This window comes from Vombatus ursinus, unplaced genomic scaffold (genome assembly GCF_900497805.2).
Source record: "Vombatus ursinus unplaced genomic scaffold, bare-nosed wombat genome assembly UNPS02014832.1, whole genome shotgun sequence".
In the NCBI taxonomy this organism is placed as follows: domain Eukaryota; kingdom Metazoa; phylum Chordata; class Mammalia; order Diprotodontia; family Vombatidae; genus Vombatus; species Vombatus ursinus.
Window position 1 is genome coordinate 279511 of NW_020954610.1, and position 27790 is coordinate 307300.

At 38.2% G+C, this 27790-nt stretch overlaps 1 protein-coding gene across 4 annotated transcripts in view; it reads right to left on the reverse strand.

Moving 5' to 3' along the window:
• Window positions 1-885: 885 nt before the first annotated feature.
• The window catches only part of LOC114025682 (ubiquitin-associated protein 1), a 56156-nt gene continuing 29251 nt past the window's right edge, over window positions 886-27790 (reverse strand). For 2 of the 4 annotated variants that reach the window (XM_027839152.1, XM_027839153.1), the window contains exons 2-7: window positions 22601-22641; window positions 13592-13716; window positions 8005-8931; window positions 4180-4377; window positions 3117-3218; window positions 945-2222 (exon numbers count right to left, since the gene is read on the reverse strand). In XM_027839152.1, the coding sequence (XP_027694953.1) occupies window positions 2082-2222; window positions 3117-3218; window positions 4180-4377; window positions 8005-8931; window positions 13592-13716; window positions 22601-22634 (1527 nt within the window). In that variant the 5' untranslated portion in view covers window positions 22635-22641 and the 3' untranslated portion in view covers window positions 945-2081. Of the gene's footprint in view, window positions 2223-3116; window positions 3219-4179; window positions 4378-8004; window positions 8932-13591; window positions 13717-22600; window positions 22642-24668; window positions 24692-27790 lie in introns of those variants that run through there. The other 2 variants (XM_027839154.1, XM_027839155.1) reach the window with 2 other exon arrangements.

The following is a 27790-nucleotide window of genomic DNA, read 5'->3' on the forward strand; positions in this document are numbered from 1 at the left end:
TAAAAAGTTTTTCAGAGAAGGGAGCCCCTCAGCAGACTGCTAAAGGGGTCATGACACAAGAAAGGTTAACTCCTTTCCTAAAGACTAGTTTAAGGGGGCAGTTAGGTGGTACAGTGGATAGAGGACCAGCCCTAGAGTCAGGAGGACCTGAGTTCAAATCCAGTCTCAGACCAGAGACTTGACACTTACTAGCTGTGTGACCCTGGGCAAGTCACTTAACCCCAAATGCCTTAAAAAAAAACAAAAAACAACTAGATGAAGGACAAAATCCTTTCATTATCACTTTACTTTCAGGACACCAGCTGAAATTCTGCCTAAGTCCATAGCCATGGAAATTTAGTCAATAGTTGCCATGTGAATAATGCCTACTTCCATTTACCTGCAAAGAAAAAGGAGGAAAAAGCCACCCTCTCCTTCTATGCCAGATTGAGGTAAAGCTTGGAGCTTTTTGGGGGGGGAGGGGGGGTTAGAGGGTGTTTTTCTTTATGCAGAGTTCTAAGGCCACTTGCTGCAAAATAGCTACTCTCCATGTGATACAAACTCCAGAGGGCAGCACCAGCTAGGCAGGTAGTCGTTTGCTTTGTTCTCTTCAAGGCTGCCAAAATTACCCAAGAAAATGTCAGTGAGCTGGGTAGGACTGGGAGTCTCTGGGGGGTAAAGACATAATCACACTTTCACCTCTACAGTCAAGAATGAACAGCTACAGAGATGCTAAACCCTAGCTAGTTAAAATAGAAAAAGCACACATAAATGTTGGGGGTGGGGGGATGGTGCACAGCAGAAGTTGAACAGAATCAAGGAACAACACAGTTCTTCCCATCAGACCTACAGGTAAAAAAGCCCTCCCGCCAGCCTAAGTAAATTCAATTCAATCAAAAAAAAAAAAACCTTTTAAACTTTTATTAGTAGTTGTTTCTGAAGAATCAAAATAGTTAGCAAATTACTTTAGATTCATCAAGACTGTATTTTTTTTGAATTTAGAGCTTTAACAATGTACAACATAATACAAAACAAACCAAAGAGACCGATTTCTATTACTAGATGTTACCAAATGTATCATCCTAAAGTAGTGAGTCTATTCCCCAAGAATGATGTGGAAAGTAAAACTGAAACAAAATTGTGAGTTAGGGAGGGCTAACGAGATTGTGGGCTCATTCCCCCAACCCCATTTGAAAGTGCTTCCAAAGAAATTCCTGTTTCACTCTGAATATTAAAGTGTCAACTGAACAGTTTCCTAGAACTGGGGACTTAAAGTCTGGGGAAGGTTGTCAAGGGCTGGAGTTAGATGCCCTGCTCCAACAAGATCCAGGATTTAGCCAAGACTTGAGTGTGGGTAAGCACAACGGCTGCCTGGCAGAAGAGGCAGAACAGAGTCCAAACTCAATGGCATTCTTCATGCCTTTAAAAGTTTAGGAACCAGTGTTACACTAAGTTAGAATCTAATAATGGAGTTCATTTTGAAGAGGAAGAAAAAGTAAAATCAAATAAACACCCTAAAAACCCTTTCCATTGCACTAGATATGGATTTCAGTTCAGCCCATCTAACAGTAAGGGATGTTTTGGTCGAACATATGACATTTAAAGCAGCACTGACTATCTCTGAGTCTCCCAGAGGGAACTCCAGAACACCCCCGTATCTCTTCTGCTCATGGCAAGGGTGAGAACACACCAACAAAGTTTGGTCTTGAATATATGTACAGTCCCCCAGAAAAAAACCAGGGCCAAGCTGGGAAGGGCACTTCTCAAAATACAAATAAAATTAATTGGATGGGTGGCATAGGGGCAGGCCTTAAAGGTCCCAACATTCCTCATGCTTTACCTTCCTCCTCCCCATTCCCACAGGGATCAGACTCTCACACAGATCAATGTGTGATGGTAAGTCTCCATAAGGTACAGAAGTACTCTTCCTGTCTCTTCCCCTCCCACCCCCAACAAACCCAAAACAACATTCTCTCTTCTTCCTAAGGAGAGTGTGAAGCCACTGGAGGGGGAGGGGGCCTCCAGGACTGATGGGAATACTTGGGGCCTCCCAAAGGAAGAGATGCTCCATGGCAGGGTGGAGGTGGACTGGAGGCCTGTTCTCAGCTGGCACCTGCCCGAGCCATGAGGTCTTCCAATGCATTGTCCTGGTCGTTGTTGTGTAATAATAAAACTTCCTTAATGTCTTTCAGTTCAAAGCCCATTTCCTTAAATTTACTCATTAATTGGAGAAATTCTGTTGTCTGAAAGAGAAACGGGGCAGGGGAGAGAAAGAGTAAATAAAAAGGCCAACACAGATCCCCGAGGGAGCATCAAAATAAAATTTGATATAAATAAAATAAATAAAAGCACATTTGCTTATGGGACTAAGTCAAAAAGGTCACCTAATAGTTCCAACATATTCCCTGGCTCCAGTTAAAAGGAGCTTCAAGTATGAGTAGTTAGACAAAGTCACTTGGGAGTGGCCAACGCTAGAGTTCATCTCCCTCACCCACCAGTCCTTCAACATTCTTCTGAAGCCTTCCTACAACTTCTAGGCCCAAGTCATAAGAATTCATATAGATGAGAAACATGCCCATGAATGCCCATAAATTACTGCTGCTAGGACATTTCTCACAATACCTGGCATGGACCATTATAGGATAAAGGCAGTTTTCCACACTCAAAGGCTCTAAAGCACCACCCCCCAAAATCAACTCCACTCTCTTTCCATCTCAGCTCTGGCTAAAATTCCATTGGCCAACATTATTTTCATTTCAATATTCATTTTTAAACTTTTGGGAATAACCCCCCCCTTTGGGAAGCCATATGATCCTCAGTTCTGTCATGACAGAAACAAATGTACTTCTTGCTAGTAAGAAGCTGCAGGGAGGAACTGAGGTCTCTTTTACTTATACCCTTGGCCCTAATCATTCCTTTGGCAAAACATAGACTCAGTCTCCAAATGCCACAAACTGGCTTAGAAAGGGAAAAAGTGGAGTAGGAAGGTCAAGACTTAAAGAAATTGTAGTGTAGTGGTTGAGACTGTATGAAATGAATTCCAGGAATTTCTAGTCCCTGGGCAGACACATCTAACATGTCTCTATTGGACTCACATATCCCTGCCCCAAATCCCACATACAAACCACTAGTCTCACCTTTTCCTCTGAACACTGGTACATTTCCAAAGCTTCTTCTACCAGAATGGGATCAAAGCCCTTTTCACAGAGCTGTCCATGTGCAAACAAATAGTCAAGAACCTAGGAAAAGCAACAAAGAGTCAATTCTCTGCCTTGAGCAGGTCCTGAGGTTTCAGTATGGTCCTCATAGAAACAACTAAATCCAGTCTTGAGTTCCCCTACTCTCTTATTTCCCAAAAGAAGTATAAGGAAGAAGTAGGGAGCATGAGAACTCACTGAATATATATCTAACCAACATGAATCCAAAGACTAGCCTTACTGGGGAGAAGAAGTTGGAATCAGACAGAGAACTAACAATCTAGCCCTGCTCAACCACAACTGGAAACCTGAACCAGTCTCTCATATGTCATCTTAATAGCTCCCTATAGGAATAATAACATTTCTCCCAATCCAATGCATCTTGCTGGTGAGACTGGAAGAAGATAGGAGTTGCTGGTACCTTTTTTAAAAAAAAACAAAACAAAACAAAACAGGTTCCTCTCTACTAGTCCTATCCTATTTTTTCCCCAAGCACTAGATTCTGGAGTCAGACCTATTATGAACTTCTAGGGATAAAGACCTAGTTTCCACAACCAACGGAAGCCTTCTACCAGGAACTAGCCTGCAGAAGACACTACTACTAAACTAATGTCTTTTCCCAGTACTGCTACTGTCAGTTAAAGGAGTGTGGAACTACAGCAATGACTGCAACAATAGATCTAACTCACAGGGAAAGTTGCTTGGCTTCAGGTGCTCTTCCTGTCCTGCCACAAATATCCTCAGACTCTCACTTGGAAATTATGGTTGGAGTTTTAAAAAAAAGAGAGAGAAAAACCACTTTCAAATAACTAGTGAGTCTGTGGAACTGAGGATGGGGTGAAGAATCTGCCTTTTTCAGGTTGTGGTTCCTGAACTCAAACAGTAGTGACTGAAGGGGAGGATGTTAGTCAGTTAACAAGGACCCTGCACTCCAAATATATGTGGAGCTTTAAATACAATCTATAAGTCTAGTCCTACCCACTTTCCTTCTCTAGGCTCTCACCTGCTCTATATTTTCTCCTTTCTTCTTCATGGCTTTCAAGACACAATCATAGGAGTAGCCCATGTTGACCACTGTCTCCACACACTGCCGCTCGCTGGGGGACAGTGCTTGCAGGTCCGAATAGGTTGGTGTACTTGAACCCTGGGGACAGCTGGGGGTGTTGGGCACTTGCGATGTCCTGACACTGTGAGGCATGACCTGGTGGTGGAGAAACATGCAGGGTTATGCTGGAGTGGGATCCTAGGCCACATAAACAACATTCTGGACAGAGAGAAAGACATAAGAGAGGAGACCATGCCTGAACTGTTTCCATCCTTACCCTTACCCCACAGTCCGTAACCAAGCATATGATTACTGAAGTGCCTGCTCAGAGGAAAGAGCCAACCTACACAGTAAACAAAAGAAGGAAGTTGAGATAAAAACTTGAGGCTGAAGTGGAAAAATTCCGTTTCAGACAGAGCTATCTTGTTCTATCCTCCCAGACTCTAAATGAGACAAAGTAACAGGGAAGAATTCGTAGGGTCATAGTATTTATAGCTAAAAGGGACCCTAGGGTAGACTTTCCCAAAACACAGATTTTTAAAAATTCTGTTAGAGTCAACTGGTTCCTATGTCCAAGCCACTAACACTATTTTCACTTGGCATTGATTTTATGACCAGCACTACTATCAAAATGACTAAATGTTTGCTTCCTGGCATCCAAATGTTTTACAAACTTCAGTCTATTAAGGATCTACAGTTTTAGGGAAAAAGTCTGAGGCCCCAAAGTGACTCAGCATACAGAGTAAGTTAACTGGATCAGGGACTATAATGATTGAAAACTGAAAAGGACCTCAGTGGCTATCTAATCCAACTCATACAAGAAAGGAATCCTCACCATGACATACCCAACAAGGGGCTATCGAGTCTCTGCTTGAAGACCTCTAAGGAGAAGGAACCTAGCACTTGTCTACACAACACATTCCACTTTTATACATCTCCTCTGCTAACAAGTTTTTATCATGTTTTTCCTGACACTGAGCTTAAATTTGCCTCTTTGAAGCTTCCCCACTGCTCGATTCTACTCTCTGAGGCTAATGAAAACAAACCTAGTCCCTTTGCTACACTACAGCCCTTCAAATACTTGAAGACAATATCACGTCTTTCCCCTCCCCAAGTCTTCTTTTCTGTAGGCTAAAACTCTCCAGTTCCTTCTCTAGGGCAAAAGAATTGCCAACATCTTGGCTAAATTCCTACTTGCTCTTAAAACCTCTTGTACAAGTGCAACTCCAGCTGAGGCTGAGAAAAATCTCTCTCAGGATCAAGATTCCTAGTCATACACACACAGAGACACCAAGAACCTGTTAGCTCAGAACCTGTGCTTAATCCTAGAAAGACTGACCTGGCCCACAAGCTGAGCAATGAGACTAGGCATAGGGGTGGGGAACCTGCAGCCTTGAGGCCACATGTGGCCCTCTAGGTCCTCAAGTGTGGTCCTTTGACTGAAGCCAAACTTCACAGAACAAATCCCCTTAATAGAAGTATCTGTTCTGTAAAAGTTGGGACTCAGTCAAAAGGCTGCACCCAAGGACCTAGAAGGCCACACACGGCCTTAAGGCTGCAAGTTCCCCACCCCTGGACTAGGGAAATGAGTAGAGTTCAATCTGACAGGAGCTGTAATATGAACGGCTCTGGTTCTGTCTACTGCTCCCTGGCAGGACCTAAAGGTCCCCCAAAACAGCCAATATTCTCTACCCAACCACCATTTGGTCTGTTCATGATTTTCACATCATTTCCCACCTGCTCTTCCCTCTGCATCTGGGATGGGAGCTAATAATTCCAGCTCACATTTACTCAATGCTTTAAGGTTTGCAAAATGCTTTACATACCTCAACTGAACAGAGAGGAAACCTGGTCACTGAGATAACTTAAGTTTCTAGGACCTAACTTGGCCTTAAGCCAAGACTCATAGCTTAATAACCACTATTTGATAATGATTTAATGCAGTTTATTACTTCATCAAATATTTATTATAAGTGCTTGTGTGCAAAGAATGAAACTACACAGAAGGGAGAGGAAAATGCAGCCAATGCTACCAGTAATGGCATTTTTCACTACTGTACTCCAACAACATCCTGGTCATTGGTTCGTCTCTGGTTCTATTAAAGCTGATGATCGGGGCAGCTAGGTGGAGCAGTGGATAGAGCACTGCCCTGGATTCAAGAGGACCTGAATTCAAATCTGACCTCAGACACATAACACTTACTAGCTGTGTGACCTGGGGCAAGTCACTTAACCCCACTGCCTAAGCAAAAAAAAAAAAAAAAAAAAAAAGCTGATGATCCTTTCCTCTACCCAATCAGCATTACTTTCATCCCACGATGAAAATCAGCATTACTTTGGCATCCCAGGAAAAGAGTGGGTTTGGGGGAAATCTAATGAGTTCTGTTATGAACATAGGGTCTAGGGCATCTAGTTTGGAAGGTCCAACAGGCAACTTGTAGGATACAGGACTAGAGACTGAAATACTGGGGTCTGATATGTTGTGGTGGTGGTGATTCAGTCCTATCAGTCATGTCCAACTCTCCATGATCCCATTTGGGATTTTCTTGGCAGAGACACTACAGTGGTTTGTCATTTCCTTCTCCAGATCATTTTACAGTTGAGGGAAACCGAGGCAAACAGGATTAAGTGACTTGCCCAAGGTCACACAGCTAGTAGATGTCTGAGGCTGGATTTGAAGTCAGGAAGATGAATCTTCTCCAAGTGAGAGAGTATAGAGAAAAGAAATGAGGGCCTGGGAAGGAGCCTTAGAGTACACCCAAAGTTAGGGAGCATGACGTGGATGAAGATCCAACAACAGCGACTGAGAAGGAGCAGTCAGATAAGTAGGAGGAAAACCAAGAGACTGTTTAAGAATAGAGGAAACAACTTGGGCATGTTTACAGGCAACAGCAAAGGATCGAGCAGAAATGGAAAGAATGAGGAACAGAAAGAGATGAAAAATGATAGTGAGGGGAATCTGCTAATAAATAGGATGGGATGAGGGATCAACTTTGGCAATAAGGTCCCAACTCTTCATCAGCAATTGAAGTGAAGGGCACAGTGAGAGGCTGTGGAAGAAGCGGAGAGAGGGATCCTGGCAAATGACCAGCTCCTCTCTACTCAAGAAATTCCACTGGCTCCTTATTATCTCTAGGATCAAATATAAACTCTTCCGTGTGTCCTTTAAAGACCTTTACATATATTTCTAGTTCAAAATTGAGAACATCCACTTCTATTAAATGTCAAGATTTCTGAATGTTAATATTTTCCCTCTTGATAGCCCATGGAAAAGGCAGCAGCACACAAAGATGCTTCTCAGAACATACCCAAACTCAACCTAGTAAAAGATCTACAAGTGAATAAATCATGCCTGGGAACATCAAGACAGGAAATGAGCTGAAGAAATGTTGAAAGGTGATAGAAAAATTGGAAAGGAAATGTATGAAAAAAGGGAAAAAAATAAAAAAAAGTAATACATTGAAAAGCAAATTCTTGTCTTCATACAAAGGAATATACTGGGCATCAGAAAGGCAGGCACTTGCAAATAGCTTCAATCTAGGAAAGAGGCCTAGATTAGGCTAGTGCTCATGGCTAGCACAAAGCTGTAAATGGAAGTAACCCCAAATGCTCTCATCCTCACAATCTCAAAAAAAACTGTGCCCCATCTTGATGTCATCCCCACATGCTCAAAACTAATTCCTACAATCCCTTACTTTCATAGAAAGGTGAAAGTGGGTCAGAAAAGTGTTCATTTGGTAACCTTTTTGGGGCCCCGGCTTAAAAACAATCAAAATATCTTACCGTCAGCACTGTATTTGGAGGTGATGACTCTTCTGTACACGCTGACAAAACAGACAAGGAAGGCAGCTGGGATGGGGGGGATAGTGCTGGTGTTTCCTTGCCACTGTCCAAATTTAAAGCTGAAAGTCCCACCCCAAGGTATCCATTGAGTTCACTAGCATTGTTCTGGGAGCAGGGCTTTAAGGAATTCAAGAAAGTGCCACTACGGAGGCAGGTGGTGCTGTGAAAAGTGCTTGCAAGTTTTGCTGTCTTCTGCTCACTGTCATCTGAGTCAAGTTTGGGGAAGGAAAGAGACTTGATATTGCTCACAGCAGTGATAGGAGGGAGGGACACTTTGGAAGACAGTGACATCTTTTCACAAGTACCTAACTGTGGTAAAGTGATAAAGCCATTGGGTTTGTGAAGGGGCTTGAAATCCAGTGCAGCCCTTTCTAGGGATGCCAAGACTTCCTGGTCCTGCAACACAGACCCAGACCCTCCTTTGGGTAAGTTATTGTCTAAGATCTGGGCCACAATAGGTCCAGTTGTACCAACAAGAATGTTTCTCAGTTCTTCTTTCTCATCAATAGTTTTTAATTCCATGTTATCAAATGGGTCCTCTTCACATTCAAAGTCAGCAGGGTTGAAGTCTGCCTTTGTATGAGGTGGGCTGAGAACCTTCTGTTTTATGGCACTGCTGCTGACACGGGTTGGGGTGAGAATATTGTTGTGCTGTAAGCTGGCAAGGATGGGGTTAATGGGAGGTGGCATTGTGGTCGGGCAGTGTGTCTTTGAGAAACCCATTTTGCTGTCACCCTCTGGGCCACTCTTTGAATTCACTTTGGATTCTGTTTCTTCAGCCTTTCGCTCAGCTTCCCTTTGAGCTTCCTGGATTTTCTTAATGTCTTCTGCCCAATTGATTGTTTTTTTTTCCAAGGAAAAGTCATACTGCAAAACATATAACAAAAAAACAGAAAGACATTAAGCATGTGAGTATCATTCTTTCATACTTCAGACAGTTTGTTTTTTAAAGAGTTAAAAATTTTTTTTGAAAACAGATCACTTAAGTAAGAGCTTTGATACCAACACTCCCCTCATCCAGTCTGAGATACCTAGACTGGTGATGTAAAAGCAAGGTTAGTTTGCTTTTTAGATACAAGCAGATTATGACATCAAATCTTTTTATATCACTTGACCAAACAAATTCTGCTTTTGTATTCCTTCCAGAAAATTTTACTATAAAGAAATCACAAGAACTCACTACCATTATTATTGTATACCACTAAATTGGTCTCACTGTCACCCAAAACACTAAGCCTGCTCACAATGTTTCCCTTGAATGAATGCATTCTATATTTCTTTATCTGTCCTTTGAGGCCTGGATCAGGTATAACACCTCTTTTCATAAATAAGGCCTTCCAAACTACTCAAACTCAGTTATAATCACTTCCTTTGAACTTAATGTCTGATTCACTTATTTGACACTTACTTGGCAATGCGGCTTTATACTATTATTTACTTTTCTGTATACATAAACCAGAGAGGAGCAGTGGAAAGCCTGCTAAAGACCAGTGTTTGAATCCTTACTCTGCTACTTCCTACATGTTTATCGCTGGGCAAGTCACTTAAACTTCCTGTAAAATAAAGGACTTCTTAGGTCTCTTTTAGGTCTCTCTTAGTTCTAAGTTTACAATTTAAAAGTCTTGTCCCTCCTACTATTAGATTTTAAGATCCTCAAGAGCACAGACCATAGTTTGTCTCTCTGTATTCCTAACATCTTACAAATAATATGTGCTCAACAAAATATGGTCTAGTGATGATGCTAATCAGCCCACCATTAAAAAATATGGATCTATCTTCACTTAAAAATTCATGCATACAGATCAGAATTTACAAAACAAACTTGAGGGTAATTATTCACTTCACAAATGGATTCATTTCAGGATTTTTTTCAACATAAAGGTCCACTAGTATATTTTAAATGATTTGGGTCACAAAGATTCAACTTAAAAATGATTTTTCAGGAAAATATCTATTATGTAAGAGGTTTCTCCTGAATAATATATAATAAAAGTCAGTCATGTCCTTGGTAAATCACCAACACTATGCAAATGACTGTGTATGCTACTGATTTGTCCAAGGTTAGAAGTAAAAAAGGAAATAGAAAGAGGATAATATGTCCTAAGGAAAAGAAAAAAGATTAAAGGATGATCCACTGGAAGATTAGAACAAAGGACTAAAGTAATAGATAACTCAACTGGTTCCTATGCCTAGTGTACAAAATATCATCTTGACTTTCCCAGATCTAAAGGGATAATTTTTTTTTAAACTGACCCTTCACACATTTTTAGGAGAAAATAACCTGCCAGCTCACAGAAAGATCTAAAAATGAAAATATCTTCTAGGAAAACTACTGAATTATCCCGAAGTCTAAAATCTCACCACTCCAACATCCAACAAATATATGTCACGTATATTTAAACTAGAGTAGAAATATGGCAGCCTCAAATTTTCCAAAGTCCAAAGGTAACGAATTCTTATTAACAAGTTTGTAGGCGCCTCCCCAAAAATGCAAATACCCAAAGTGTCTTGCTATGCATCAGAAGCACAATAATCTTTTCCTTTTAATGAAGGAAAGTAAAAATAGTCTATCATACTACTACAACTCAGATGAGGAGGAAATCAAAGATGGTGATTTGATTTCTACTTCTCCATCTCCCACAAACCCAAAATAGTTACAAAATTATTTATATACACAAGATAGGAAATGTACTTTTCTCCTGAAAACAAGTGAATACTAACAATAAATCATGGAGAAAATTAGAGTGAAAAACCAGGTAACTTTCCAGTTTCAGGCTACAGCCCTCTGAGGGCAGGCTCTGTGTCCATTTTAATGGTTTGTTTTGTCTTTTCATATAGGAAGATAACATTACTGACCCATAATCATCAAGGGACATGGTTCTGAGGTGATTTCCCTTTAGTGAGGATGGGTTGCACTGCTGCTTCCCTCTTGTTCCAGGCAGAGTAAGCTTACTGTCTGTAGCCAAAAAACAGAGTAAAGCTAACTGGTATATACATGAATTGAATAGTCATGTCCTCATTAGCACCATGGTTTAATCCCAAAAGTAAACCACTTTTTTGGTAAAATGAAGAAAGCACTGCATCATGCACCTAAGTACTTAACTAAGTACCTCAACTACTACATGAAGACTGAAAAACCATTAGATCAGGCTTGTAATTTCCTTAAGTCCAATTAATTAACAAAAATAATTTTATGGTTGTGTTTAGCATAAACATCTGCTGCTACTGCTAATAAAATGACTATACAACTCTAAGGACAATTACCTTGTATATATAAAATATTTATGTATATGTTGACTTCTCCAATAGAATAAGCTCCTTGAGGGCAGGAACTGTTTTTTGACTGTAACCCCAACTCCTAGCACAGTACCTGGTATATAGAGTAGGTAACAAAAGATTGCTAATTGATTGACAAAGGGAATTTTCACTTTCATCTATAACCTATAAAATATTGCACAAAGGAGATGTTAATGGCCCATCACTGAGGAACTTTTACAAAATAAATCTACTTCCCTTCCTGACTTTGAAAACCTGTGCCTCAAAGAAGAGGAACCAAAGGGAAATGAGAACTGCTATCTGAGAGTCATTGCTCAACTCTCCCAATGAGACCATTTACAATTTAGACTTTATTTGGGAATAATGAAATGAATAAAGTGAAATGAAGTAATTTACAGAAAAGTATCATGGTACTTAGACTAACAAATGAATCTCCTTTATAATCAAGTTGTTTCCAAAACAAATCAAGCTTGCACATGCACAATCAAAGACAAACATCTTTTTTCATAAATGAGAGGGGAAAGCATTTAAGATAGGTCAACTTAGGTATTTAACCTTTTTAAGTAGCAGTTTATAAAACAGCCAAAAGTCAGCTAGAACAGTTAACAGCAATATAGATTTAGGACTGGAAGGGGCCTTAGCGGGCACTTATTTAACCTCCACCTCTGCCTCATTTTTCATATAAGGAAATTTGTGATCCAGAGATGAGGAAGTGACTTGTTCAAGATCACATAGATGATTTGTAGCAAAGCCAGGATTTGATCCAGATAAAAGGATTGTAGTCCTAGAACTACAAGAGATCTCAGAGGCTCTCTAGTCCAACTCCTTCATTTTACAGAGAAGGAAACAAGGTCTATGAAGGTCAAGTTCATTTGCCTAAAGTTATCCAGGAAGTAAACATCAAATAGGAGAATCAAATGCAGGAACTTGGATGCTAGTGCCAGTACTCTTTTCTACCATGCTATGCTGTTCAGACTCAACATCCAACACTCTTTTTTGTTATTTGAAATGAACATTTTTACATTTTTACAACATCCTGAGCTTCAATGGTCAGGGGGCTTAGAAATTTGTTTGCCACCTTCAACCACAAGAAGTATAATTAAGTCTATCTTAGGCATCCTGTCTGTATCACAACATCTTGACCATGTAATACAACAAAGCAGGTCTGAAGTAAACACCCCAGAATGTCATTCCTGTTTTATCTTATCCATTGGCAAAGTTTTTTTTTTTTTTTAACTGCCAAATTTTGTGTTAGGATATGGTTAATTTGAACTCTTGTTTAAATACCTAGAATTGAGCCCAACTGCTTTCCACATCAACTTCCCCCAAGTGGTACTGTCTGCTCCACCAAGGTCAGTCTATCTCTTCACCTCTGGCACAGCCACACTTCTTATTCTCTCTGTGCCTTTTTTTAATGCTGTTCTTCCCTCCCCCTATCTAAATACTCACTATCTCTCAAGATTAAGACTTGAACCTTGATCTCTGACTACGGATGCAGTTTTCTATCCATTATATGATGGTGCCCTCTAGAGTACTATATGCACATAAACAATGATAATGACAGAAACAAAGCTTTTTTTTTTTAATTAAATAATAGGAAAAGCACTGGCCTACAAGTTAGAAGATCTGAGTTCTAGTCCTAATTCTGTTACTGATCCCCTATATGACCTTAGGCAAATAACTTAATGTATCAATGAATTTTTTCATAAATATCCTCCCTATGGAATTTGAAGCCTGAGACTAATTATAGGCACATAATTTCTCAATGGAATGACTAGCTCAGAATTTTGAATCTAGGCTTTACAGAATAAAAAATAATTTAATTTATAAAACACATAAAGATTATAAATACATTTTTGTGTGTTAGCTTCTTAACTACCTTAAGAGAGAAGCTGCATTAAGTATTACTATTCAAAACACTTAGAGAAATTAAATTATTTGCCTGAGGTCACATAACTTACTCAGTGGTAAAGTTAGGGATATATTTTATTATTATGTGCACTTGGATGAAGAAAAGGAAAACTCAAACTGAAAGAGGTGAGAGGAGTATAACCTTCCACACCAACCATGGGAACCAGTATATACTTTTTAAAACTTGGAGCAATTACAAAGAGTTTAATTGAAAGCTAGAGAGCACTTAAATAAGATATGAGAAGGGCTGAGGTAGATCAGATTTTCCCATTCTGCCATATAATGTTAAAAATTTCAAATCTTGAAACCCAGCAAAACGTTACCAAGAAGAAATACTCACTTGTATTTCCCTGACAGCTTGTAAACAATCAGGCAAGGAGAATCCAATAGGTAGACCAACTTTAGGTGGTGTTCTGAATTTGTCTCCTATCTTAAATGGGACATCATCAAGGTAACTGAAAGTTCCTATAATGAAGAACAAAAATTAATTCATTTCTTCTGCCATGGTTCCATCTGTTCATTAAAAACAAACTAACTCATGCTATTTGAAGATTATCTGTTAGAAGCAGCCAAGGTTTAAAGGGTCTACCTACCATTAATCTCAATATATCTCCTTGACTAACTGTTCTTTCAGTTCCTAAGAAAAGCAGGAGCCAAAGCTATTCTCAAAATCCCAAAATAAATCTATATCTAATCAGAGGGAGGTGGGGGGTGAGTCTCATCTTAAACTGGTGCTGGACTCCCAAAAGGAAATCTGCTCAAGGGTTATATATCATTCTAGTTAACATCAAGTTTATATAAAGAAAAACAATGAATAAGAAAAGGCACCATATTTTACTTCTGGTAAAAATGTAGATTTTTTTCAAAAGGTAAAGTTACAAGAAGGGAAAGATAGAGCAAAATCATGGGAATAAATGCAAAACATTGGTATCATGGTACAGACCAAGGTGGGGAACCTTCGGCTTCGAAGCCACAGGTGGCCCTCTAGGTCCTCAAGTGCGGCCCTTTGACTGAATCCAAACTTCACAGAACAAATCCCCATAATAAAAGGATTTGTTCTGTAAAACCTGGACTCAGTCAAAAGGCTGCACCCAAGGACCTAGAAGGCCACAAGTTCCCCACCCCTGGTACAGACCCTTGGATGCATTAAAGATTATTTCTCAGGGTTTTGTTTTTGTTCTTGGGATCTGTAAGTTAAATGATAGCATATTTTAAGTCCTTGTGCCTCTTGTACACAGTTCTACCTGACCTGCTTACTTTCAAGGTCTAAACATCATTATTTTTGCTGAAAAATATTTATTATCTTCAGATAATAAGAAGTAAGCTGCTGAACAGAACTGAACAGAAGGAATAATGTAATCCCATCTCTCCTACCTTCAAAGTCTAAACTATACCACAGCCAATTTTTTAATGGTCAGGTCATTTACTAATAAAAAGTTAATACAGTAGCTGAAAAACATTTTCATTATCAGCTACTATTAAGAAATTATTCCAGTCAGTCATAGAGGTGGGAAGACCTACACATTTTAAGTTACTGTGCCTCTTGTGGACCATTTTATCTGACTGGCTATTTTCAAAGTCTAACTAAATCATGGTCTCTTTTTTTTTTTGCTGAAAAATATTAGACTGTTAGTAAGAAGTGAGTTGTTAAAAAAAAAAAGTTGAATTGTTCCCTTTGGCTGTTGGGGGAGAGGGTGTCGAGAGAGAAGGAAGATGATAAAGAAAGTACTGAACAAGGAATAATGTAATCTCTTCTTCTCGAATTATATTTCTTGAGGTATATCTAAGCCCACAATAATCCTGTCCTCTGAATTCCTACTTAAGAATCTGTGCCATATGATCTAACCTTTTCTTACATTACTTGATTTTATTTTTCTACTTACTGTGTGCAAGTTGTTTCCCTGATAAAATTGTAAGCTTCTTTAAGACAGTCATGGGGCAGCTAGGTGGTGCAGTGGATAGAGCACCAGCCCTCAAGTCAAGAGGACCTGAGTTCAAATCCAGCCCCAGACACTTACTAGCTGTGTGACCTTGGGCAAGTCATGTAATCCCATTGCCTACCTCCCCCCCCAAAAAAGTCTATATTCTACTTTGCATCTCCTACAAAGCCTAGCGTAGGACTAATAATATAAATAGTAATTTTTAAAAATTTACTAAGCTAAATTATTTGTCATAATTCAGCTACCAAGCCTATTAAGGTTTTTGTATCATTTAGCACTAGCATTGGTACTGTGGGCGAATGTTTCTCCAAAATGCAATAATTTTGGGTATAATCTAAATCATCAATACATGTCACATACAAAAGGCCACAGAGGAAACAAACTTCTTGGGGGTAACACAAAAAAGAGATAACATCCACAAATTAAGCAATCTACTATCTCCTTCCCTGATCAATTTTTTTTACCCCAAGTACCACATAATTGGCAAAAATATAAAAGTAAATCTTCCTATCATTCATTCTTCAATCACAGCAGAATAGTTTTAACTTGAAGATGAAGTTAAGATTCACCTGAAGTTTTGAATATCTTTTCCCTTGTCCCAGATGTAGAATGAGAATGTTTCAGTGGTCTGATCTTGCCAGATGCAGGGACATTTTAATTGATAAATTTTAGAACAGGAATGAATCAACCAATCAGAAAGCCACAAATATGTGCGTAAATAGTTACCACCACAGGCTGACAATGTCATTAAGTGTATGGTATAACTTCATCTGGCTCACTTTTCCAGATGAATCAATCTTATATACCTTGTTTTCTAACAGCCGGTGGAACACTAAATAATCAGAAACCATGTAGTCCTTTAGAATTTTTTTAAGGAAGCAATGGGAATACATGATGAACGAGCATGAACTATGCTGATAATATTTCTGAAATGTAACACAATCATAGGGATTTACTGAACTAGTTTTGCCATGCCTCAGGGTGCCTATTTGAAAATGTCATAAAATTGCCAATATCCTCTAAATAAAATTTTATTTTTTTAAAATAAAAATTATAAAATTGCCATTAGTCAAAATGTTGGGCAGATACACTTTAGTGTTTCTAAAATGTGAATTTATTTTTCTAACTTAATAAAAAGTACCAAAGATCTTACAGTGCTTCAGGATAATCCATGTGAATATTCACTCTGATAATAAGAGTGTGGTATAAGAAACTGGGTATAAGAAGACTAAGTTAGAAGTTTCCCTTTTTTGCCTAAATTACTTAGGTTTTTTTCTCTTTCCTAATAAAAGCACACTGGCAGAGGAAAACTTCTGGTTGAGATTTATATTTAGGTAGATTATGCTTAAGTGAGGTCTTCTCTGTATCCTATAGTATTTAGACAGGCTGGAGATGAATCAGACTTATTTGAAATGAAACTAAGTGCCATGAGGCAATATGGGATAATGAAAAGACATTAGACTTCTAGAACTAAAGGACCTGGATTAAATACTAACTCTGCTACCTACTTATGACCTAGGTGAATCTTGAGCAAAAGAAGTTATTTCCAATTTTCCCTTCTTAAGGTTCACATTTTAGGAAAAATCCAAAGTTAAAGATTATATGACTGTGGGTACTTAAAATTTTCCTCATATGAAAAATGATGGTATTGAACTACAGAATCTAAACCTGCAAGGCCCTTTCCATCTCTGAATCTAATTTTTAAAAGATTAGGACTCACCAATTAATATAGCTAGCCCTCAAACCTATAAACCAGATGGCACCTGCAAAACTGTGTGTATGTATGTGTTGGTTAGGTCAAATGCTATATAAGCAATTAATGACCAGTTCGGGGAAAGTCTTATGCACCACTTCGACAGACTAGGTGCCTTCTCTTTGTGCTCTTAATACAGACTAAAACCAAGGACAATAGAGATCGATACATCTCAAAAGCAGCCACCAGCAAAAGCATGGTACAGCATGTCAATCGAATCTGAGTTTTTATTACATAGAAGGATTTCTAAAACTGTTTATTTAGAATTCAGAACACATTCCTCTCAAGGCATAAAAATGAATTTTAAGTCAAATGCTGGGCATAAGGTCGTACTACAAAAGGCCTAATAGTTTTTCCAACCAGAAACCAGCATTTCTGACATTTATATCCCATTATAAATCTTCACTCTATTAACCAGAACATGTCACTGAAAGTCAATTTTATGAGGCCCATACAGAAGCCTAATAAAACTATGCAAAGCCAAGGTTACATCTCATGATGTTACATAAAAACACAATTTTCCTCTCAAAATTTCACAAAAGTAGAAGCAAAAAGCTTCAGAAACCTATGACAAAAATGTGGTTCTAAAAAGCAATGGCATTTTGGGTTTTTTTCCAATTTATTTATTTTTAGTTTTCAAAATTCACTTCCACAAGAATTTGAATTCCAGATTCTCTTTCCATCCTTCCCCTCCTCCCACCCCATGATGGCCTGCATTCTGATTCTCCCTTCACCGAATTGGTTCTCCCTTCTATTACCCACCCCCCAGCTTCTCTTATGCTCTTCTTCTTTTATTTTCCTGTAAGGTAAGATAGATTTCGATATCCCTTTGCCTGTGTATTTTATTTCCCGGTTGCATGCAGAAACAATTTCTAACATTCGTTTCTAAAACTTTGAGTTCCAAATTCTCTCTCCTCCTGCCTCCCCACCCACTCTCATTGAGAAGGCAAGCAATGGGACATAGGTTATACATGTGCAATCATGCAAAACACTTCCATAATAATGTTGTGAAACACTAACTATGTTTCCCAACATCCTATCCTGGCCCCCATTTATTCTATTCTCTCCTTTATCCCTGTCCCTCCTCAAAAGTGTCTGCTTCTCCTATATCAGATTGAGTCTTGGGAAATAAGGCTGGGAGGGAGGGGGAGAAAAATTTTAAACTCAAAAGCTTATGGAAGTGATTGTTGAAAACAAAAAATAAATTAAATTAATTTGGAGTAAAGTTCACTCATTCCTTCTCACCTCTCCCCTCTTCTCCTCCACTGTAAAAGCTTTTTCTTGCCTCTTTTAGAGCTAATTTACCCCATTCTACCTCTCCCTTTCTCCTTCTCCCAGTATATTCCCCTCACACCCCCTAATTTTCCTTTTTAGATATCACCCCTTCATATTCAACTCTGTGAATATGTGTGTGTGCCCTCTGTCTATATATATTCCCTTCAACTACCCTAATAATGAGAAAGCTTTCAACTCACCCTGTGCCCTGTGTGTGTGTGTGTGTGTGTGTGTGTGTGTGTGTGTGTATTCCCTCCAACTACCGTAACGCTGAGAAAGGTCTCATGAGTTACAAATATCATCTTTCCATGCAGGAATGTAAACTTAAGTAAAGTCCCTTATGATTTCTCTTTCCTGTTTACCTTTTCATGCTTCTCTTGAGTCTTACATTTGTTTAGCTCTGGCTTCTCAAGAATACATTAAATTCCTCTACATCATTGAATATCAATTTTTTCCCTTCATTGATTACACTCAGTTTTGCTAGGTAGGCAATTCTTGGTTTTAATCCTAGCTCCTTTGACCTCCAGAATACCATATTCCAAGACCTCTGATTCATTAACGCAGAAGTTGCTAAATCTTGTCTTATCCTGATTGTGTTTCCACAATACTTGAATTGTTTCTTTCTGGCTGCTTGCAATATTTTCTCCTTGACCTGGGAATTCGTGGAATTTGGCTATGATATTCCTGGAAGTTTTCCTTTTGAGATCTCTTTCAGGAGATGATCAGTGGTTTCTTTCAATTTCTATTTTACCCTCTGCTTCTAGAATATCAAGGCAGTTTTCCTTGATAATTTCTTGAAAGATGATGTCTAGGATCTTTTTCTGATCACGGCTTTCAGATAGTCCAATATTTTTAAAATTATCCCTCCTGTATCTATTTTCCAGGTCAGTTGTTTTTCCAATGAAATATTTCACGTTGTCTTCTATTTTTTCATTCTTTTGGCTCTGTTCTATAACTTCTTGGTTTCTCATAGAGTCATTAGCTTCCATTTACTCCATTCTAATTTTTAAGGAATTATTTTCTTCAGTGAGCTTTTGAATTTCCTTTTCCATTTGGCCAATTATGCTTTTTAAGGCATTCTTCTCCTCGTTGGCTTTTTGGACCTCTTCTGCCATTTGGGTTAGGCTATTTTTTACGGTATTATTTCTTCAGTGTTTTTTTGGGTCTCCTTTAGCAAGCTGTTAACTCTTTTTCATGATTTTCTTACATCACTCTCATTTTTCTTCCCAATTTTTCCTCTACTTCTCTTACTTGATTTTCAAAATTCTTTTTGAGCTCTTCCATGGTCTGAGACCAAATCATGTTCTTCTTGGAGGCTTTGGATGTAGGAGCTTTGACTCTGTTGTCTTCTTCTGATTGTATGTTTTGATCTTCCTTGTCACCCAAGAAAGATTCTATAGTCTGAGTTTTTTCCTCTGTTTGCTCATCTTCCCAGCCAGTTACTTGACTTTTTAACTCTTTGTTAAGGTAGGCTCTGCTTCCAATGTGGAGGGTTACTGTCCCAAGCTTCAAGGGTTTTATGCAGCTGTTTTCAGAGATAATTTCTAGGGACCTGTAAGTTTTCAGTTCTTCCAAGGTGGTATGATCTAAGGAGAGGTGTTTACTTCTTTCCTGGCCTGTGCTTTTGTCTGTGAGTGACCACAAGTACTCTTTTCTGTCCTGGAAATGAGAGGAGGGTTCCCTCTCCCCTGCTCCCACAAGCTCTGCTACGCCAGTGCTCCTCCTTGCCCCAGGACTGGGACCCAGATCCAAGCACGGGCAAAACATGAGAATCCTGCCTCATTGCCAGCAAAGAGATCCCTCTGATCGGCTGTTTGATCCCCCCACTGGCTGAGAGTTCTGCAATCTGCTGCTACTGCTGTGGCCGCTGTACTTGGCGCTGCGCTAGGGCCAGGGCTGGACCATGTTCCTCTCTCACCAAGGTCCAACAGACCTTTCCCACTGACTTTCTAAGTCTTTGGCTTCTGTTGGTGGAGAAGTCTGGAAACCGCCACAGCTCCCCTTGATTGTCTCCTGAGGCCTGCTCCGGGTTTTCTGGGCCCCTGTCTTTACCAGAGTGGCCCACACTGAACTGTGCTCCTCTCCCAGCATGGCGCAACAGACCTTTCCAGTCTACAATCCAAGTTGTCTTGGGCTGGAAATTTGTTTCACTCTGTCTTTTTGTGGGTTCTGCTGCTCTAGAATTTGTTTAGAGTGATTTTTTTTACAAGTATTTGAAGAGGTTTGGGGAAAAGCTCAAGCAAGTTCCTGCTTTTACTCCACCATCTTGGCTCCGCCCCAAGCAATGAAAGGCATTTTAAAAAAGGACTTGCCATCTCCCATCTCCATACCATTGCTCTGGCTATATCCTTTATGTAGTAAGAAAGGAATCTTACTCCCTTCTTATCCCTACCTCATAAACTCTTTCTTCCTTTAAAATGAAGTATCACTTTCTACATGAAGCTTTTCTTGATTCCCCCCCAATTGTTAAGAGTCCTACTCTCCCTAATTACCTTATTATTTAATTATCTTGCATTTATTCAATATTTTTTATATATGTACAACTTGTCTCCTCTGACAGAAGGCAAGATCCTTGAGAATAGACAGGTTTGTTTTTTTGGTCTGTATCCCCAATGGCTATGGCACATATGACGTGCTTAAGAAATTCTTGCTGATTAACTGATTAACTGATAAGACTTACTGAAAGCTTGGAAAAGTTGCGTAGAAAATCTCAAATTGCCTCTCTGGATTGCTTACATGACAAAATAAAACCAGAATATTAATTGTTTTCTCTTAGATCAATACTACAGTTTCTGTGAGATAAAAGCACCAAGTGGTAAAACTCTGTTTCTGTTATTCTTAAGAGATATGAGTTCAAAGTTTTAACACTTGCTAGGTTATCCTCCCCAGCTTTTTACTCCTTTTCCTTCCATTGTTTTATGATTATCATTACTTCTGTTCTGGGTTGGGCTGAACTAGTCCTAGCTAAGAGACCCAAAGGCAATTTCAGATATATCTATTTATCATTATCTCTCTGGGCTTAACTTAACATTTACTTTCCAACCTCACTACAGTAATTCATGGATGAAAATGTTTTTAGAATAGTAGGGAGTTAGAACTACACCAACCTATTCATTTTACAAATCATACAGAACAAGTTAAATGACTTGTCCCAAATCACACAATATCAAGGTCCTCTTAATTCCAAGTCCAGTGTTCTTTCCTGTATTACACACTGCCTTCCTTTGGTAAGTGTAACTATTCCTAGGCAATTTTATTCTCGCACAATGCAAGATAACAAAAAAAAAGTAAATAGCTGTATTTAAGTAAATACATCTCTCTCAACCCCAGGCCTCATCATAAATGGAGTTAATAATGCTTACATTACCTACCTTACAGGTTTGTTATGTGGATCAAATATATACCTATATGTAAAACTCTCTGTAAATCATACAAGCTTAGAAGCCACTATCTTCATTATTAGCCATATTTATATAAAAAACAGCAAAATAGTATTTGCTTACGTTACAAACTAATGTCCCTATATAATTCTTTTTACATTTATTTAGCATTAATCAGATTTAATCATGACTTAATTATTTGATTATTGATTTAATCATTAATTATTAAATCCAGTTTAATTATTTTATTAATTTATTTTTAATTTATTAATTTTACATATTCAGTAGAGCATTTGGCCTGGATTTAGGAAGACCTGAGATACCTATCATTATTAATCCAGCCTCAGCTACTTATTAACTCTGTGACCCTGAGGAAGTCAATCTGTTTGCCTCCATTTCCTCATATGTAAAATGGGAATAAGAACAGCACCTACCTTGAAGGATTTTTGTGAAGATCAAATAATATAATAATTGTAAAGTACTGAGCACAGTGAATGACACACAGTAAGCATTATATTAATGTTAACTAGTAGGTTATTATTATATTATTTATTTTACTTCCCATTTCAGAGGCAGTATGAGATTAAGTGAAAATCCACAATAAGTACAAAGAATTATAGGTGTACAGTTTTTCTTAGGAAATGGGGAATATTTTACAGAATTTACAGTATTTAAGAAGGAAAGCAGGGGAGCTATTTGTAAATAAAACCAGCTCAATTAAAAACAAAAAAAGATTTAATGCTGAACCTTAACCAAAGGCATTTACTTTCAATGCCTAATTTTCATATACCAAATGTCCAAAGTTAAATAGATGTAATCCGAGGCATAAGAACAAAAATTCTGGAATGGAGGAGAGAATAGGACTATCTGCCCAATGTTTTATGCTACTATATAACTTCCAATTTTCCAAACTGATTGAAAGAAAACAGAAAACTAAACTGGGCTGTACTGAATAATTAACAAAATCTCTAACCAACTCAAGATAGAAATATCCCACTTACCATGAAAATCTGAACCCGACTTCTTAGAAGCCATTTAGAATCTGAAAAACAATAATTAAGCATATTTTACACATACGCTTATACACACATATATATGGAGACATAGTTTGTAAGAGAACTTAAGACATCAAAAAGAAAGCAAATAGGAAAAATAGCTTCCAATCAATAATAATCCCTGTTATCAAGGGAGATAAGATGGCATAACCTATTCAACTAAAAAACAAAAAACCCCCAACACATTTTAGTAAATAACATGGAAAGGAAAGGGGAGGTGGGGAGGGTTTTAGATATGACAAACTGTTGCAAAGATTTGGAAATAGGCCTAAAGATAAAAATCTGCATTTCAAAAATTCCAGATGCTTTGAAATTTAAAAAAAAAAATAGTTTGCATAGACATAGCATTTTTAGGTTTGGAAGATACTTTGCATATTATCTTCTTTGATCCTCTTGACAACCCTATAAGGTAGGTGCTAATATTACTCCCATTTTAATAGATGAGGAAAATGAGGCTGAATGAAGTTAAATTACTTATTCAGTCATTTATGCTAATAAATGTTCAAGTCCAGATTTTAACTCAGGCCATTCTGACTCCAAATTCAGCACCTTATCTTATCAGCCCAACCACCTAGCTAACTGTTAATAAGTGAGAATTTGTACAGCATATGTTATTGACACACAAATATCTATAGCCCGAATATCTAAAAGGAAGATCTCATTTTAAGGGTAAGTTGCAATTATTCATTTGGAATTTAAAAACCTAATTGTTGGGGGGGGGAGTATAGAGGATCCTTAATTCTTATTTACTGAGTTTATTAAGAATGAAATTTCTATAGTAGTAAATTAAGAGGAACATAACACCTTCAAAATACCTAGCTCAATAAGGATCTAAGTGCATTCAAACCCAAGAAGTAAGTAGGTACAAAGTTCTTTCCTACACCAATCAGTCCTGACTCACTAAAGACTCCCTCTCCCCTTACACACAGTAGTATCCAGAGTAAGAAAATTTAACCAGACCACCTGACCATTCAACAAGCCTGCTGAGTTCTCTCAGCTCTCAATCAGTGCTGTATACTTTAGCTTGAAACAATTCCATTTTCTTCAAGAAACATCATTTCTGTTACTATGTTAACAAACTGGAGGCACAGTTTAGTAAGAAATTTCTGGTTGATAATTCATTATCTCTGCTACTCACTCCACCCCCAAACCACTATTACTTCACTCAGCATCTTTCAGTAACATATTAAGGTGCTCTAATTACAAACTCAGATTTAAAAACCGTCTTTGCCATCTTCTTACTGTTAGCCATAGGTATCCCTCAGGTTCAGAACAGGCCTATGCCACTTTTCTTAAGAGCCTTAGCTACATGATTTAGAGTTGGAATAGAGCTTAAACATCATACAGTCCATTTCCACCATTTTACAGAAGAAAAGAACAAAGGAGTTAATCCAAAGTGATACAAGTAAAAGTAGCAGACTTGGGATATGAATCCAGGTTCTCTGACCACAAATCCAAAATTCTTAGCCACAGCTGCTCAACAAATATTGTATTGCAGACTGAACTGAAAGTTAATAAACATAAGAGAGGTTGTATACAATTTCTCCTATGTGCAAATAATGGAAATATGAAGATGAAAATCAAACTTGGGCATATATTCTCCTAAAGAGCTACAACATGTGTACAGCTAAGAAACTGAATTTTGTTTTTTTAGTCTAGACCTGTGATTTCATCAGTGCAGCAGGTTCCTGGTGAAGAAACTCTCTTGACCAATATAGATCTGCAACTCTTTTGTAACTTCAGTCTTACTAAATTGCCTATGTCACTGACAAGTAGTAACTTGCCTAGGGTCACAAAGCTGGTATGAAGAAGGGCCCATATTTGAACCCAGGTTATTGTGACTCCAAGGCGAACCTTCTATCCACTATGCCATGCTGCCTCTCACCTAACAAATGCAGAGGCATTGCAACATTGTGAAGAGTGCTGGGCTTGGAGGCAGGATAGCCTAGCTGCAAATCTTGGCTCTGACTAGTTGTGTGGCTCTATATGCCTCATACAACCCCCTATAACTTACTTGAGTCAGAGGTAGGTTCTGATGTGTTTAGGTGGTAGGAGAACATAAACTCTTTGAGGGCACGTATCATCTTCATCTTTGTATCCCCTGAACCTTGCACAGCTGTTGACACAGAGTAGACTTCATAAATGTATGTTGATACTGTTTGGGTGTTGTCATACTAGGAATCCCTTATTTTGATCAAGAATGTTTCAAATATTTCATATCTTATGTACACTAACAATTTGGGGCTTCAGAAAAGGACACTTGAGGTTAGTCTTGAAAGGAGATAAGACTCAAGAATAATTACAACAGTAATCACAGACTTGAGCCTGAAGGGGACCTTAAAGGTCATCTTGCCCAACCCTCTAACTTTACAGAGGAGGACACTGAGACCCAAAGAGAGACTTGCCCAATGTCACCCAGACAGTAAGTATGCCCATCTCTCCCTTCTTTGCAGAGGTGGTAGGGTAAATTAGTGAGATTGAAGATAATATATACTACTGGACTTGATTGATGCTGGTTGTTTAAGTAACTCACTGTCTTTTCCTCACTCTTTTATATTCTTGGAAAGGAAAAGCATGTATTGGGAAATAAAGGTGACAAAACAAATTATATCAATTTTTAAAAATATTTTTAAGAGCAAGAATGACTGAAGTGGTAAGCTTCTATAGGAGACAAAAAGAGAAGGATGAGGGGCAGCTAGGTGGTGCAGTGGATAGAGCTCCAGCTTTGGAGTCAGGAGGACCTGAGTTCAAATCTGACCTCAGACACTTGACACTTACTAGCTATGTGACCCTGGGCAAGTCACTCAACCCTGATCGCCTTACCAAAAAAGAAAAAAAAAAAGAAAGGAAAAGGAAAAAAAAAGGATGAGATTAAGAACAAAAGTAGTAGGGCTGGGAAAACTTTAACTGTCGATCAGTCAGACCATTTATTAAGCTCTTACTATTTATGCCAAGAACTGTACTAAGTGATGGGGATAAAAAGAAAGGCAAAAGATAGTTCCTGCTCTCAAGAACTATCAATGATTTCTAATATTCAAACAACTTGTGTATGAACAAGCTATATGTAGGATAATTTGAACTAATCAACAGAGGGAAGGTACGAAAATTAAAGAGTATTAGGAAGACTACTAGGATGAGGAAGAGCATTCCAGGTATGGGGAAGGAGGATAAGTCAGTGAAAATGCCTGTAGATGAAAGCTATTTAGAGTGTCTTGTTCAAAGAATAGCTAGGAGCCAGTGTCACTGGATTGAACAGAACTTGAGGGTGGGGGGGACAACGTTAAAATGTAAGAAAACTAAAAAAGTACAGAGGGTAAGTTATAAAGGGCTTTGAACTACAGAAGATTTTACATTTGATCCTGGAGGTTATAGGAAGACATTATAGTTTACTGAGTTAGAGGGTGACATGATCAGGCCCTACTGGGAGAAATAAGTACAAAGTAAGAATTAAGGGAAAGAAGCCTCTGCTTTCTCAAAGATGACTTGGGAAAAGGACCTACATGTACAAAAATATTCATAGCAGCTCTTTTTGTGGTGGCCAAGAATTGGAAACTGAGAGGATTCACATCAATTAGGGAATGGCTGAACAAGTTGTGGTATATGAATGTGATGGAATACTATTGTGCTATAAGAAATGATCAGCAAGCTGACTTCAGAAAAACCTGGAAAGACTTGTATGGTCTGATGCTGAGTGAAGTGAGCAGAACCAAGAGAATGTTGTACACAATAACAGCCCCGGTGTACGATGACTAATATTGGTTAAGTTTATACTTAACCCTTCCCAGCAATACAAGGACCTAAGGCATCTCCAAAGGCCTCGTGATGGAAAATGCTATACACATCCAAAGAAAGAACTATGGAAGTTGAATTGCTATTTTTTTTCTCTTCTGTTGAGCTTTGTTTCTTCTTTCTGGTGGTTCCTCCTATTGGTTCTAATTTTTACTTAAAACATCACTAATGTGAAAATATGTTCAATAGGAATGTAAATGTATAGCCTATATCAGATTGTGGGCTGTCTTGGGGAGGGTGGTAGGGAGGAAGGGAGAGAAAAATTTTAAACTCAAAAGCATATGGAAGTGATTGTTGATAAATCAAAATAAATTAATAAAAAATTAAAAAAAGAAATAGAAATACACAGAAGTGAAGAACTATCTGGAAGAAGAGATGCAAAAATCAATAATGTTAAGAGTATAATTTTCATATAATCAAAACACTGTTCTCAAATATAGGTTGCATACCGTCTTACCATCCATTTTGTACTCTTCTTCTCAATTCTGTTTTTGCTCCCAGAAAGAGTGTGTCAAAATTATAGGGATACTGTTTGAAGTCATCCTTTTAATTTCCAAAAAAAAAAAAAGAAATAAAATTTCCAAGAAGTGGCTGCTACTCCACTATGTGTATTTTCTTCCCCTGTCAGAATGTAGGCATCTAAAGGGTAAGGACTATCTAACTTTTTGTATTTTTATCCCTAATGCTTAGTACCTAATAAACAATAAATGCTTTTTCATTAAAAAAAAAATCAATGGACAACCTAAAAATAATGAATAAAAGAGACTAGAAATCATATTTTCAGAAATCTGTCCAAATCTCTTAGAACCAAAGGGCAAAGAAAAAAAAACAGAATTGCCAGTCACCTCCAAAAAAGAAACCTCAAAACGAAAACTCCTAGGAATGTTATAGACAAAATTCAGAGCTTCCAAATCAAACAAAAGATACTGCAAGCATCCAGAAAGAAATAATTCAAGTACTGAAAAGCAACAGTCAGAATCACACACAAATTTAGCAGCTGCCATTAAAAAAGGAACAGAAAGCTTAGAATATCATATTCCAGAAGACAAAGGATACAGGCTTACAAATAAGAATAACTTGGCTTGGCAAAACTGCACACGATCATACAGAAGGGAAGATGGACCTTTGAAAATGAAACAGGATTTTTCCAAGCATTCCTGATGAAGAAAACAAACGAACAAACAGAACTATGTAGAAAAGTTCAAAAACAGGAGTGCAGAGAAACATAAAAAGATGAACAGTAATAAGGAATTCAACAAGGACAAACTGCATATAATCAAAAAAAGCTGGGGAGTGGTTCTGTTATGTCTTGATCTTAAAAAAGAATGGAAAATGAGAGGAAGAGGA